The following is a 14,842-nucleotide window of genomic DNA, read 5'->3' as shown; positions in this document are numbered from 1 at the left end:
CACAACAATGGTATTGGAGGAGGAAGAAGAGCATCCAGTGCAACACCTAAGATCTATGCCAAGTCATATTGTCATCTGGCGTGGTTGAGTTGAAGGTCATGAAAGACATTATTGTGATTATTTTACTGAAACACTCATATATCCTCTCCACATATTTCGAAGGAGGTTTCAAATGAACCATTCGCTATTTCTTCAAATTTTATCTGCCATCAAGGTTTTGATCCATATTTTGTGCAAAAAAATATATGTACTCGGCGTGCCTGGTTTGTCTCCTCTTCAGAAGGTAACCACTGCTATAAGGATGCTTGCTTATGAAGCATCTATATAGTCGGTAGATAATTATGTACGAATTGGAAAAAGTACTGCCATTGAAAGCCTCAAAAGGTTTGTTCAAGCGATTATTGCTTTATTTCAGGTAGAATACTTACAATCACTAAACGATGATGATGTCGCTAGATTATTAGTTATGAATGAAATAAGTGGTTTTCCTAGAATGTTGGGTAGTATTAATTGTATGCACTGACAGTGGAAGAATTGTCCAACTGCTTGGCAAGATATGCACATCGATTATGTTCAAGAACCGACCATTATTTTAGAAGCAGTTGCTTCTCAAGATCTCTAGATATGGCGTGCCTTTTTTGGATTACCAATATCCCTCAATCATTTGAATGGGCTTGATCGATCTCCATTGTTTAACAAACCTGCCGAAGGACATCCTCCTCCAGTCAATTACACAATCAATGGCAACAATTATTCGTTTGGATATTATCTTGTTGATGGTATATATCCATTATGATCGACATTTGTTAAAACTATTCCAGCTCTGCAGGGAAATAAGAGGAAATTCTTTGCTAAGGCTCAAGAATCAGCTCGCAAGGATGTTGAGAGAGCATTTGGAGTACTTTAAGCACATTTTGTAATTATGTGTGGGCCAGCACGTTATTGGGAGTCTGAAACCTTATCGAATATTATGATTGCATGTGTAATACTACACAACATGATTGTTGAGGATGAGAGGGACAATTATGCTATTGAATTCAATTATGATACGCTACAAGGGTATACGCCACCACATATTTCACACACACGTATATCGAAAACTCTAGAGTTCATTAACACGTATTATCTAATTAGATATAGACAAACTCACTCCTGATTGCAAGCAGATCTCGTTGAACATTTATGAAAACTTCATGGGGGAGAATATATTGATACCTTCATTTGAATATTGATTTTGTATAATTATCATTGTTATAAATAAGATGTTTATATTGTAAATATTACCCTATTAATGTCTTTTGATTTTAATTGTTTTATACTTTTATTAGTTGTTGGCTCTATTTGGTTGCAGATGCCAAAAAAGTCATCCCTACCCTTTATGGAGACGGGATCGTTGTGACGATCAGTTGGTTGCGAGCGTGCCAGAGACTTGCAGTCAGTCTCAAAGTGTAAAAACAAAATGTATTGTGATTGCATTACTAATCTAACTTCTAAATCAAACGATTGTAAGGAGAAAGGGTTTAAATCATGGTCTCAACATAAAAACTCCAAGGAACTCTAGATCCACTGAAGTGCGCTTCACTAGACAAATCAGAAATGAACGAAAATGCCAAAATATAACCCTTCATTGATGAACAAAGTATGTACATTGGGGTTAGAAAATAAGAGTGTGCAAGAATAAAGCTTGAAAACAAGAATATTAACAGAAATGCTTGAGAGCTCGAGCGATTGAAAACTTGAAAGCTTGAATGCTTGAGAGTTTAAGCCGATGGGCTGAAATTTATATTTGTTTGATGTGTGTGTCCGTTCATCATCTTCTCTTCTTGCTTTTACACTACATCAATAACTCCATGTAAGCTAGAAAAATGGCCATAACAGCCATGACTGCAGTGGCCTGAAATTCACTCCATTATGCTCCTCTTCTTCAACCGTCTCTTCTGAAAGCTCCATGTATCCAAAAACTCTCTCCATATTGTTGAATTCGTACAGAAAATAGTTCTCCATGATAATAGACAACTAAGCAACCAATCACCTTGTAAATAGGAATAAACCCAATAACTGATCTAATCTCCATGATTTTGCACCTAATTTGGGCCAAATAAACCACTTAATTGACGGCCCAAATACTACAATTAAACTCGGCCCAAATAAACCTCACTCTGGCCAGCCCGTGCGACCAGACTGTAGCCCAACCTCCAACGCATCTATCAAGCCCATACTCTGACCTTAGCACGGCCCATAAGCCTGCACAAATATGGTGTAAACATTTGTTAAACCTTAGTACATTTATCTTTATCAAAACGAGACCCATTTATCTTCATCAAAATCTCATCATGGTCTTTATCAAAGTCTTTGAAATCTTATGGGGATCAAGCCAAAGTCCAGGGTTTCATCAAAATACAAGGCACCACCACAATTCCTTGTTATCTCCGCTACAAACCAAGATCTATTTCAACTCTCTCCTAATCCTTTGTTGAATCTCACATCTCAACTCTTGCTCCACCACGACACCACCTCGTCTCTTTTCTCCCATCTGTCAACCTCGACGGAGTTCTCTGCCTCTAAGCTCAAATCTCGTCTAGCCCAACATCTCAGCTTCTCGTGCACTCTTCAAAGCCAAGCACGAGTGATTTGATCGTCGAGGATCTGAAGAAATCTACAGTGGTGCCAAAGAAGGTTGCAGGGGAAGGAGGGTTGGTGGTGCCGTGTGATTTCATCTTCGAGGATCTGTTCACGTGAAGGAAGGAGACGAATAGTGGGTTGCAGAAGAAGAAGCTATTCACGTGAAATTGGGTAGAGAGTAGAGAGAAGTTGAAGGTACAGAAGCAAGGGCGGAACCAGGAATTGGAGTTGGGGGGGGCTACTAGAAGTTGATGGGGGTCCGGGGGCAGCGCCCCTGGAAATTTTTTTAGAGTTATTTATGACATTACACCTATTTAACGCATAAAATAACCGTAAAACATTAGCATAAATACACAATTAAAGTTGATGAAACAAAATACCTTACACAATATGAGATAATATCTATTGAAGTTGTGCCCGACGAGACTTCAAGGAATAAAAATCATCTATTACAGAATCTAAATTGACTTTCTCAGCAAGTTCTCGTTCAATGTAAAGAACCATGCAATCTGCAAGAAATTCGTCATCCATTTTGTTACGGAGAGCTGTCTTAACATGCTTCATGGCTGAAAATGCCCGTTCTGTAGTCGCCGTCGAAACAGGAAGAGTTAATACTAGACGAATCAATCTCTCAGTCAGATAATAGTTATGTGACTTTCTTGACGTAACTAAGTTGTGACATAATTCAGAAAGTGTAGAAACTCTTTGAAACTCAGGATCAAGTATTACATCATACTGATAATGCTCCAACTCACATCTCAAAGCATGGATTTCTTGTGAACTGAAATCTTGAGTATAAAATTTGCTTGCAAGATTGCATATGTCGTCAATTTTAAATGCTTTGAAGGAATCACTCGGATCCAAAGCAGAGCTTAGAGTAAGAAGTTCCACTGATTTCTCGTTGAATCTACTATTTAACTCCATCAACTGAAAATCAATTACCTCATTGAAGACATCAAAGTGATAATGGTGTTCGATTGTAATAGGATCTTGTCGTTGACATGAACGACGCACTCTATAACGACCACCCATATCAGGAATATCAATGTCATGTTTGGTACAAAATAACTTCACTTTCTCAAAAAATGTATCCCACTCATCTTGTCTAAATCTGGAAAGGAGAGCTTTCGTTGTTGAAACTAATCTCAAAGCATTCAAGATATCCAAGGATTTACGTTGTAGAGCTTGGCAAAGTAAATCTGTGATTCCCATGATTTTATCAATCAAATGCAAGAGAAATATGAACTCAAAGGTCATAATTGCAGCACAAACACCACTAGCTTCCCCACGTATAGATCCAATTGCCCCATCGTTACTGAGATGTTCAAGAACTTTACATGATGCACCATACATTTCTATCAAGCTCCTAACAGAGTCATAGTGAGAGCTCCAACGAGTGGCTCCAGCTCGATGAAGTGCACTCATTTGATTAGCTCCTCTACCAGACTGTCTTTCTCCAGTAGCCAACATGAGAGTAATCTCATCCCGTTGAGTAGATTGTAACTCACTAATGCGTTTAGGAGAAGAACCCACAAGATTAACAACGGAAGTCAAATGTGAAAAGAATTGCCAAATGCAAGGCATCTCCTTAGCTGCTGCCACTAATGCTAGTTGCAGTCGATGGGCAAAACAATGAACATAATATGCATATGGACAATCTTTGAGAAACAATGCTTGAAGTCCATTCCAAGCACCCCGCATATTGCTAGCACCATCATACCCTTGACCACGCATCATTTGAACTTGGAGATTGTACCTTGTAAGAATATTAGAAAGCTCAAAGTAATGCTATAATTCAAACATTAATAGTTGAAGATTGTAGAGCTCAAAGTGACAAGAGATTGTACCTTGTAAGAATAACGGAGATTTCATTTTTCAGAGTAATTGCTGCAGTATCACTAACACCAACAATATCAAAAAAGCGCTCAATTAGAATGCCCGCGCGATTGACAAATCTTAACACAATTGCCATTTGCTCTCTTTTAGCAGCATCTTGCGCTTCATCAACAAGAATACAATAACTTGCATCCCCAATTTCCTCACGAATCACCATTCTCACTTTGTTAGCAAGAAGGTGCAAGATTTCCTTTTGTATTTTTGGACTTGTATATGTTGCATTTTGAGGGGCATTCTCCAATACCACCTTTGCAATATCCTCATTTAAAGTAGCCATCATCTTTACCATTTCAATAAAATTCCCTCGATTTAATGAATGAGGGGATTCATCATGGCCTCTAAAAGCACATCCCTGAAATGCAAGCCAACGAATACTCTGAATTGTTGTCTTCAAGCGCAACCTATTCTTCATGACATCCTCCTTTGATTGTGCATTCATTACCTTGTCAATATGTTGGGTTGGTTTCATCAAATCCTGGACACATCTCACACAATTGTTATGTGATGAAGATACGTTTCCAACATGAACAAGAAATACACATTTCTCTCCGTTGTTAACTCTCTTCCAATTGTTGAACCCTTCATTAACTAAAGCAGAACTACTTTTAGTCTCAATAATGAAACACGGAAAACAATATGCTTTATCCTTAGAATGAGAATACTCCAACCATGGAAATTGTTTGTACCAAGCATACTGAAATCGGCGATGCTGGGCCCCAACTTCTGTCCCAGGATACTCAGAAAGATTTGGTTGAAAAGGCCCTGCATTTAGATATTTACGTCTAATCTCATCTCGTTGATTAACTGGATAATCATTAATTGGGATACGTAAGCCTGGATCTCGTTGAAAAGAAGTCGTGTCTATAGTGTGCACATTAGGAATTGAACTTTCAACCACAACAGTTTCAGAAGTGCGCAAATTAGGAATTGAAGTTTGTGCTGCTGCATTTTGTTGATCATCAGGAATACCATCTTTCTTTTTAAAGAAGGAAAATAGAGTTTTCCCTCTTTTAGGTGGTGGTTGATGATGGGCCATTACGTTTATAACCTAAGTAAGCAGAACAATTTTAGTTATCTAAAGAAAATTAAAACAAATGGCATGTCACTCATATGCCTGGGATTAAAGAAAAACTCTATTCCAAATTAAAACAAATGGCATGTCACCCACATGCCTGGGATTAAATAAAAATTGTATTCCAAATTAAAACAAATGGCATGTCACCCACATGCCTGGGATTAAAGAAAAACTCTATTCCAAATTAAAACAAATGACATGTCACCCACATGCCTGGGATAACAAGAACTCTAACCTTTTTACAAGGGGATGATATCTTTGTCGGCCACTTCACTGTGAGCAAATATGAGCAATAAAGGACGTTACACGCTGCAGCCATTACAATAAAAAATTGTCATGATTGAGCATAAAAAAAATACAATTAGGGGCTAATAATAATATCAAGGCAGATTCAAAGGTCAATTGTAATTAAAACCTGACAATGCGGCAGAAGCATACACAAACACACAGTAGGAAATTGAAGTATACCTCATCAATATGACTAAATTCTAAGCAAGAGCGGGATGAGTGCCAACTAAAACTACTAATGCTAATGGAAGCCCCTTTCTTGCTCCTGCAACTCTCGAACTAGAGGAAGGAAAGCGCCCACCTACGGAAGAAGCGAGGACGGGAATCTTGTACTGATTTAAGCGGGAAGACCAATCTATTGAAGGAAAGGAAGAAGGGGATTCACAGGCAGGAAAATCTCAAGAAATAGAAGGCCAAAGAGCAAAAGCCAAGGAGCATAGGAATTAGGATGAGCAGCCGCACTAGAGGGTGGAGGTGGAATGGAATCTCACACGGGCACACGGCAAAAGCAAGCTATTGTGGAAAAGTCTCTCGAACATTCAAAAGCCAAGGTGAATGAGGTTATTGTGAAGCAGTGAAGGGCTGAAGGGCTTCTTAGATGGTCATGGGTTATCATTCATGGGCCTTGGTTTATTAAGAATTGGGAGAGAAATTGATAGTGGGCCTTAGTTTATTAACTCATAACTTGTATAATAAGAAAGAGAATAACTAATGGGCCTAGCCTCTATTTATGTATATATATATGTATAAGTATATTTTTAAAAAAAAAAAAAATCTGCACTGGGCTGTAGCCCAGTGCAGCCCCCCCCAGTTCCGCCCTTGTACAGAAGAAAGAGGTTGGGATGATGGAGTTTCCCTAACTTTGGGCAGAGATTTGGAATTTTTCTATTTTGCGGATTGAATGCATGGTATACGGGTGCCGGGGCTCTGCTGTAATAAAATTACAGCAGGCCCACTGTAATAACAATTTAAGACAAAAAAAAATTTTATTTTATTTTGAAAAAATTATAAATGTGTAGTTTATGATCTAACGAATCCAACGATATATTTTTTGTTCAAAACAAAAATCATATGCTACATGAAAAATGCTTAACAATTTTAAAACGTCGGATATAAACTCAAAACATTCGGTGTCTGGATCAAGATGAATTTGATTTTTGTTTCAAACAAAAAATATATCGTTGGGTTCGTTAGATCATAAACTACACATTTATAATTTTTTCAAAATAAAATAAAAAAAATTTGTCATCCAAATCACCTACAGCGGGGTCTGCTGTAGTAAAAACTACAGCAGACCCCTGCCACCCATGGTATACCTGTTGAAATGGGTCTTTTTAAAAAGTTTCCGCTATTTTGAGGAACCAATTGGAGATGCTCTAAGGGCCTATTTTGACCTTTACAATTGAGCTATGTATCTAAGATCATCCACAACAACATTCTTAATAAAAACTTCCGTTTTTGCACATTTTCCATAAATTTTTAGTTTCTCAAAAATATACTCTAAATCATTTAAATATTCATTTTTCAATCATTTTGATTAATTTAAAGTTAATACATTTTACAATTATTATAGCATAAAATATTATCATATTAAATAATAATCAATTGTTATTGAAATTAATATTAATAATTAAAATAACTATTAATATTATTATTATAATAATGTGGTAGTTGAAATGTGTGGATATTTTGAGGTTGTTGGGTTGTGTGGCTACAAATATGATAGTTGAATTGTGTGGTTATTTTTGTGGTTTGATAGTTGAATTGTGTGGTTATTTTTGTGGTTTTTGTGTTGTGTGACTACAAATGTGGTTGTTGAAATACTTGATTATGAATTGATTGTTGAGTTGTGTGGATGACATATGAACTTATGATCTTTTTCAATAACTATTAGTGTACTTGCTTGTTTTTATTTATTAAATTAAAAAAAGACATTAAAATCTATCTAAAAATTAAGTACCAACATCATTTGTCCATAAAATCTATAAATTATTAAATTAAATTGAAAAAATGCATATGAAAAGACAAAAGGTATTAAGTGAGTGTGCAAATAGAAAGGACAAAAAAAATAAAGTATAAAAGAGTTAAAAACTTTAATTGCTGCGGGACCCACACCAATTAAAAAAACTCAACAACTTACCATTTGCTACAGTTGCACAACGAATGTAGAGTTTCTCTGTAGCACACAAAGAATTTGCAGTTCAGTCATTGATGTGGAGTAATTTTTCACTAAAGGGCAAAAGTGCTCCAAATTTGGAGTCCAGTATGGGTATTCCACTTCCGCTGTGGATGCCCTAAAGCCACATACCTTGCCTTCCTGATTAATATTGGGGATTTGTTTTTCAAGATCATGTAATGACGGACTTAATAAAGTAATAAATATGATAAATGTCCTTATTTTAAGGTTTTTTTTAATACAAACGAAAGGTGACTCGATTGATAATTGACTGAATTAAATAAACATGTGTGTTCAAAGTTCAATTCAAATAAAAATCAATGATATTTTAAAAAAAAATATTTTAGTTTGAAGTTATTAATTGTCTTGGGACATTTTTGTTAAAAAAAATGTATTAACACTTTCTCATGAATTCTAAAATGTTTATCAAATCCATGAGGACACATTTGAAAAAACTCTCAAAATAGACTCTTGAAGAACACCTCAGAAGAACCCAACCCATGAGAATAACCAAAAAAAAAAACTATGAAAACTAAATTCCTAATCAAAACATAATAGGTGTCCAATCCACGATCCATAACACAGCAAAACACTAACACCTTTATGGACATTGTGAAGTACATCTCCAGCGCCTATGATTTAGCATTTTCACAAAGAAGAAAAGAAAAATGCAGCAGGACACCCACCAAGTGACAGAAGATCTATCTTGTTTAACCTTCAACTCAAAACCAGTAATACCAAATGAGAGGAATTCATGAAAAGATGTCAAACTAATGCAGCCTCTGTACAAAAAATCGTAGACAGCAGAATCTAACAAGGCAAGCAGCAGCAACGAAGGAACCTGGAACAGAAATTTCATGGCATAATTCTGTATGTTAACACAACTGCAAATTCCAAAAACTTGTATATGGACGACATATTATATAAAAGTACAAATTGGAGCCTGACATATAAAAATGGATGATGGACTTCATATCAGTGAGATCCACCCACAACTTCCCTCTTAGTTTCCCATCTACTCTCCAATTGGATCTTGGTAAGTTGCGCAACGTAGCAACCACAGGAACAGTCTAAAATGAGGATGAGCGTCCATCATCAGATGAACCATGTTGCTGCTTCCCACTGATTCCAGGGAAAATTGGTGGAAGGATTGAAGTAACTGGAATTTGACGGAATGAACTGTATACATTTCTCTCATTGATCTTCCCAACTTCTTTGCATACCTGATCAAGAATAGAAAGGAAATCCCTCACCACCATGAATATTCGGAATTGATGAGCTTCTCCCTTTGCTAAGTTCCCATGAAAGCACTCAGTTATTTCCTTAACAAGCGCCAAGGCTTCTCTTTCGTGAGCTTGGATTTTTAAGATTTCTTCCTCTGCCTTCTTCAGGAACCCAGTCATTGACTCACAGAATTTCCTGCTCTTGTCTTTCAACACTATTTCTTCATTCAATTTTACAACTTCACTGATCTTTGAAATTCCTGAAGCAAGTTTCTCAACTTCATTGCTAAGTACATCGGAATCCATTGTTGCAGCTTTCTTTACATTGGTGAGCTCCCCACTCAGACCTGAAACAACTTGCAAACCAAGCTTCCTAAATTCAACCTCATCTTGAAATGCAGATTGCTGAGTTTTCTCATCAGTTTGATTTGAATTGGCACCAGAAATGCGATAACCTTCAACTCGGATGATTTCCTGTACCACAAAATGCAAGAGAGTGGTTTTCCCATCAGTGCCCTTAATATCGACAAGCTTGAGAAGCGTGTCAAGCTTGAAGGCATGGGCATCGCCGCGGTTAGTGCCAACGTTCATGCGGTTTCCCGTTTTCAGCACTGTTTCTAATAGCTTCAAAAACATTCTGCTATTCCTCAACTCTGCACAAGCTTGCTGTGGAAAAGGAAGGAATGTAAGAGCATCAGCAACATGGATAGACAAAAAAGGTACATGGTACAGAAAGGCATAAGCTTTTTGATCTGTTTTAGCAAACATGAGACACCAAAATAACACTACCAAAGCACTCACCTGCAGTGTTTCAAAGGACCTTCTGAGGTATTCAACTTCTGAATCGAAGTTTGCGATGTAAAGCATTGCCTCAACCCTCTTGAATGCAAAAGGTACGTCAAGAACTTCCCTAAGAAATTTCTCAGCGGGGCCTAGCTTAAATGGTGAATTGTCTTTGTACTCTTTTAGTTTGCGTTCTTCTTCTTTGGTCGGAGCCATCTTCAACAAACTCTCAAGAAGCTCCGTCCCTATGGTATCTGAATTGCCTGTTTGCATGAGAGAAATCAGTTAGATACGGAGCAACCAATGATCTATAGTTTCACTAATAGACGCATAAATTTTTCACAAGAAAAGCTAGGAAGAGAGAAAACATCAACCCCCTTAGGCCTCTCTCATGCAAACATTTGTACATGAGAGAACCCATCCTCAATAGACATGAATGCACATCAAGGGAGTAAAAACTAACAAGAATGGATGATCAAGTACGAAATACATTCACAGGAAACGGCTTTACAGTTGTTATTAAAGAAGACCATTCAAAAAGTTCAGCCCTTAGCACTTGCTAAAAACAAAAAGTACGCAGCTTATCCTCTATCATTCTGATTCCCCATTAGAGGAGTCGACATGAAGCATAAGCAACTATAAGCATGAAATGCTAAGCTGAGTATACCGTAATTTCAATCAGCAACTATTAGTAGCATCACGACACAAGCACTGCCCTTCAGCCAAAAAATATGAAACATTCACTGCTATAAATCATTCACATAAAAGCCAATCAGTTAAGTTACCTTCCAAGAGTCCCTCACAGACTTCATCAATGGTCACATTGAGTGCCCTCAACAAAATGGCAATGTTCTGTGACTTCTTAGGATCAAGCACCCTATTTTCCTGGCTATGCGTTGGAAGGACTTGCCGCCTAAGGTTCCCTTCTTTTGAACCCAAACCCGAATTATTCACCACAAACAGAGTCTCAATCATTTCCTCATTCAATCTACATCCAGAAACCAAAATAAAACCTCTCACAGAACTTACAACAAATAAATAAATAAAATACAAAGGAAAAGCTTAAAAAATTTCTATGGGTACTCACTTGAAAGAGCTGGATTTGATCTGATCCCACACCATTACTCGGTCTGAGCTAGCTCTGACTTTATCCCAATGCAATGGTTTCAGTTTCAGCTTTGGTGTTGTCTCCTCACTGTTACTCCCAACATTCTCCGTCACTGTCTGCAATTGTTCATTAGCCAAAACCGGTGATGATACATTTTGGAACACAACATGCCTTGACGGCGTCAAAAGTGCCGGCGGCCTGGTGTCAACTGGGACCTCCCAAAATCGCAGAGGTGGAAGAGGGGGAGGTGGTGGCGGTTCTCTTGTTGGGGCAGGCCCATTTCTTTCTTGCGATATCGGGGCATTCCCGAAATCTCTCCCAGACGGCAAAGATGACGAAGAAATCGATGCTGGTGAGAGATTTACAGCCTGCGGAGGGACCGAGGAATCAATGACGGAATCCGGCTGTATCAATCTTCCAGGACTCACATTTGACGCCGGAGAGGGACTAGTGGAGACGGAATTTGAATAGGGGTTCGAGTACGGACACGACGCCGTTCTGGAATTGAAGCTTCTCGAACCGAACTTAGAACTCTCTCCTTGTGGAACTTGATCCTCTGTCCTCAAAGTAGAACCTTGACGAATTGGACTTAAATTGAGACTCTCCTTTCGACCTGAAGACCCTCTCGGGGAGAAGAACTCTTCCTCTCCATCGCTATCACCTTCAACTTCGCCGCTAGTGAAGCTATGCAAGTAATTGAGTCGCGGCAAGGGAGGTAACGGTTTCAGTTCCGGCGAACCCAGTCTCTGGTACGGCGGGGAGGATGTTACCCCTGACTTGATGCCAGCAGAGTTTGAGGCAATTTCGCTGTTGTTAGCTCCTCGTGAATTCACCAGAGTGCCAAGATAGAGAAATTCGGTACTTGTGTTTGGTGTTCGACGTTGGTCGTTGTCGTGGTGAGTTTTCTGAGAGGCGTCAGAAGGGGTGGTGTTTGGTGGGAAGAGACGGAGGCTGTCAGAACGCGGTGGCTTCTTGGTGGTGCTATGGTGGTGGGGACGGAAGTAGATGACGAAGGCAGAAATGGCGGCAAGGACAGCAACGAACAAAAGGGAGAGAGAGACAGAGATGGTGATGATGAGGGGACGGTGTGTGGAGGAGTTTTGGCGGTGAGGGAAGAGTATGGAGGAGATGTTGGCCGGGAAGGTGTTGAGGATAGCAGGGGAAGGAGGCGGAGGAGAAGAGGAGTAGGAGGGGAAGAAAGGCTTTTGTTGGGTGGAGGGAGTTGTGGAGAAGGGGTACTTAGGCTGGCTTTTGTTGATTTGAGGTTGTGGAGATGGAGAGGGAGAGGTAGGCTGGGGTGGAGGTTCGGTGATAACGGGAAAAAAGGGCTGGTGGAGGAGGTGGCGGTGGCGGGATCCTGTGGTGGTGATGGTGGTGGAGAGGAATGCTAGGAGGAGGAGGAGCACAGAAACGGCGGTGGTTGGCATTTTGTGTTTTCCGAGCTTAAGTTGGGAAAAAGAGTACAACTTTATCTTCTACTTCTTCATTGGTTTACTGCCATAACTGAAGAGAGAAGCTTTTCTTCAATGGTTCTTCATTTTGGGTGAAGCAATGTAGTTTACTGGAGAATGAACAAGACTGTAACTTTCTTCTTACTTCATCATGGGTTTTAGCTACTGAACAGAGAAACTTCAGTTTCAATGGCTCTTTCTGCGATTCAACACCTGCAAGATTGAAACTTTTCTGTTTCAGTACTTGATGAGAGGGAAGCTTTTCTTCAATGGCTGCTTTAGCCAAAGAAATACCCACAAATGTAAATACAGGCAAGTGAGTCGTTAGAGATAATAAATACCCAGTAAAGTCCAGCAAGCAAGGAAATGTTGAAACCTCTCACAGATACATCTCACACAATTTTTACAGTGAAGTGGAGAGAAAGATGAAAAGGTAAGAGAGGAAAGGGATTACAGCAAGAGGATCTTGCAGAAAGATACACAACAGGTCAAAAAAACAATCCGACAGAGACAATTTTCTTGTTCATTATTGGGATTTGAATCATTTTGGTTGAAACTTGAAAGGATTTGTGAAGGAGATTCCTTTACTCTCAATTATCACATACTGGCATACTGCCACTGGTAAATAGTAAGAGATGAGCTGTTTAGTACTTTTTATTTACACCTGTGGAGGGCATGAAAAAGTTCATAATGGCAAAAGCTGTTTATTTTACAAATACCATTTTTTTTACTTAGTTTTTTCAAATACCATTTTTACTTAATATCACCAAAAAATGGAAATGGAAATCTAATGATAGCCTACTTTCTTGTCATTGTAGATATGATTTGTTTAATTGAGTGAAGATAGAATCAATTGCTAAACTGAATGAAAGATTGTAGCAGGAAGTAAAAGCCAATATTCTGTGACGAATATTCTCAAGTGTGATACCCATAGCATTGTGACTTTTGCAAGCAATGTCTTTTTTTCATCATATGATGTAAGCTTAGCTTCAATAATTCATGAATGATAATGCAATTTGAAAATTCTGACTAATTAACATGTTAACTTTTGAGACAGTGCATTCATACTCTCACATTAACTTCTTATCTAATAGTTCCTCCATCTCAATTTGTACGTCCTTCTTTGAAAATTCAACTTCTTAAATAAACGTCATTTTATGTAATTTAACTAATCAAAATAATCATATTATTCTAAATTATCACTATTTATTGTGGGTTTTTTTTTTAAATAAGGATAATTTTGAAATATTTCAACAAAATTTTTAATTAACCAAAATAGAAAGAATGATAGTAAAATGAGACGGAGAGAGTAAGATTTAATTTCTTATTTAGTAAGAAGTTTTGATTCTTAAACAACATAGAAAATGGGTATGAGACTAAGAAAAGCATTCTACTTATAAACTGTGAAAGGATGAGAAATGACATTGATCCCCAACCACAAATGGAAGAAACTTCATGTTTTCTTTCTTTCTAAATGAGTGAAGAAACTACATGCTTAATCAAATACTTAATAGGAAATCTAATCCCTCCCATTGCCATTCTCAAATATTTAATAGGAAATCTAATCCCTCCAACCATCTTTAAAATATTTTTAATAATTCTATTCTAATATATTTTAGTTATTAAAGGAAGTTTTCAAATTTAAGTTGTCGTTGTCAAATATATCTATTCAAATATGGGAACATTACAAATGTCTTTATCATTTAGACCCAGAATTATAAACTAGGACCCATCAAAAATATATTTTCATAATTTAGTTTCCTAGTTTAATCATAAACTTCCAATAGTGTGACCTATGTCTCTACTATTAAATCTCCTGGTTTTTTGTTTCCCAATTCAAAGATTTGGAACATAAATGATGACGCAACCTTTGTTTGCTTTTTTTAAAGAGAAATTCATTACTCAAAATACAATCGGAGATGATAAGTAAAACCTATTTAGCAACATGATTGAAAGAAATTGATTCAATCGATCGTTCCAGTGAGGTTAGGGCATCAACTACTCTATTACACAATCAAATGGTACATAAAATAAGATAGATTAAAGAGTAGAGTCGAAATCAGGTGTGCTCAAGAATAAAATCATCGGCCGCCCTATTCCGGAACTTTTGTTTGCTATTGATATCATTTATTACACCATGTAATTATTCACAAATAATCTTTTCGGCGTCTAAATCTATTAACATATTATCCATGCCAAAAGGCAAGACACTGAATTGAA

At 37.7% G+C, this 14,842-nt stretch overlaps 2 protein-coding genes across 3 annotated transcripts; both read right to left on the bottom strand.

The window, feature by feature from the left end:
- Window positions 1–2,949: 2,949 nt before the first annotated feature.
- LOC119988229 (zinc finger MYM-type protein 1-like) lies at window positions 2,950–6,611 on the bottom strand. The gene is made up of 4 exons (XM_038833194.1): window positions 6,062–6,611; window positions 5,829–5,902; window positions 4,470–5,566; window positions 2,950–4,378 (listed from the first exon to the last, which is right to left on the bottom strand). The coding sequence occupies exons 3-4, from the start codon at window positions 5,552–5,554 to the stop codon at window positions 3,025–3,027; spliced, it is 2,439 nt and encodes an 812-aa protein (XP_038689122.1). The 5' UTR covers window positions 5,555–5,566; window positions 5,829–5,902; window positions 6,062–6,611; the 3' UTR covers window positions 2,950–3,024.
- Window positions 6,612–8,935: 2,324 nt separating this feature from the next.
- LOC119988190 (formin-like protein 2) lies at window positions 8,936–13,238 on the bottom strand. 2 transcript variants are annotated; one of them, XM_038833148.1, is made up of 5 exons: window positions 12,964–13,238; window positions 11,151–12,835; window positions 10,849–11,051; window positions 10,082–10,326; window positions 8,936–9,946 (listed from the first exon to the last, which is right to left on the bottom strand). In XM_038833148.1, the coding sequence occupies exons 2-5, from the start codon at window positions 12,596–12,598 to the stop codon at window positions 9,128–9,130; spliced, it is 2,715 nt and encodes a 904-aa protein (XP_038689076.1). In that variant the 5' UTR covers window positions 12,599–12,835; window positions 12,964–13,238; the 3' UTR covers window positions 8,936–9,127. The 2 variants fall into 2 exon arrangements, with proteins under 2 accessions (XP_038689076.1, XP_038689075.1); XM_038833147.1 differs by having other exon boundaries at window positions 11,151–13,238.
- Between the last annotated feature and the right edge of the window lie 1,604 nt (window positions 13,239–14,842).

The sequence above is a fragment of the Tripterygium wilfordii genome, chromosome 21 (assembly GCF_013401445.1).
Source record: "Tripterygium wilfordii isolate XIE 37 chromosome 21, ASM1340144v1, whole genome shotgun sequence".
Classification (NCBI taxonomy): Eukaryota; Viridiplantae; Streptophyta; class Magnoliopsida; order Celastrales; family Celastraceae; genus Tripterygium; species Tripterygium wilfordii.
Note: the sequence above shows the minus strand (reverse complement) of the source record. Positions and strands in the feature narration are given on the sequence as shown.

Coding starts and splice junctions, on each gene's coding strand:
- LOC119988229 (XM_038833194.1), bottom strand. CDS start 5,554: ATGGCCCATCATCAACCACCACCTAAAAGAGGGAAAACTCTATTTTCC. Junction 4,379..4,469: donor ATCTCCGTTATTCTTACAAG/GTACAATCTCTT, acceptor TATTCTTACAAG/GTACAATCTCCAAGTTCAAA.
- LOC119988190 (XM_038833147.1), bottom strand. CDS start 12,598: ATGCCAACCACCGCCGTTTCTGTGCTCCTCCTCCTCCTAGCATTCCTC. Junction 11,052..11,150: donor ATCAAATCCAGCTCTTTCAA/GTGAGTACCCAT, acceptor TTCTGGATGTAG/ATTGAATGAGGAAATGATTG. Junction 10,327..10,848: donor CTGTGAGGGACTCTTGGAAG/GTAACTTAACTG, acceptor TCATGCAAACAG/GCAATTCAGATACCATAGGG.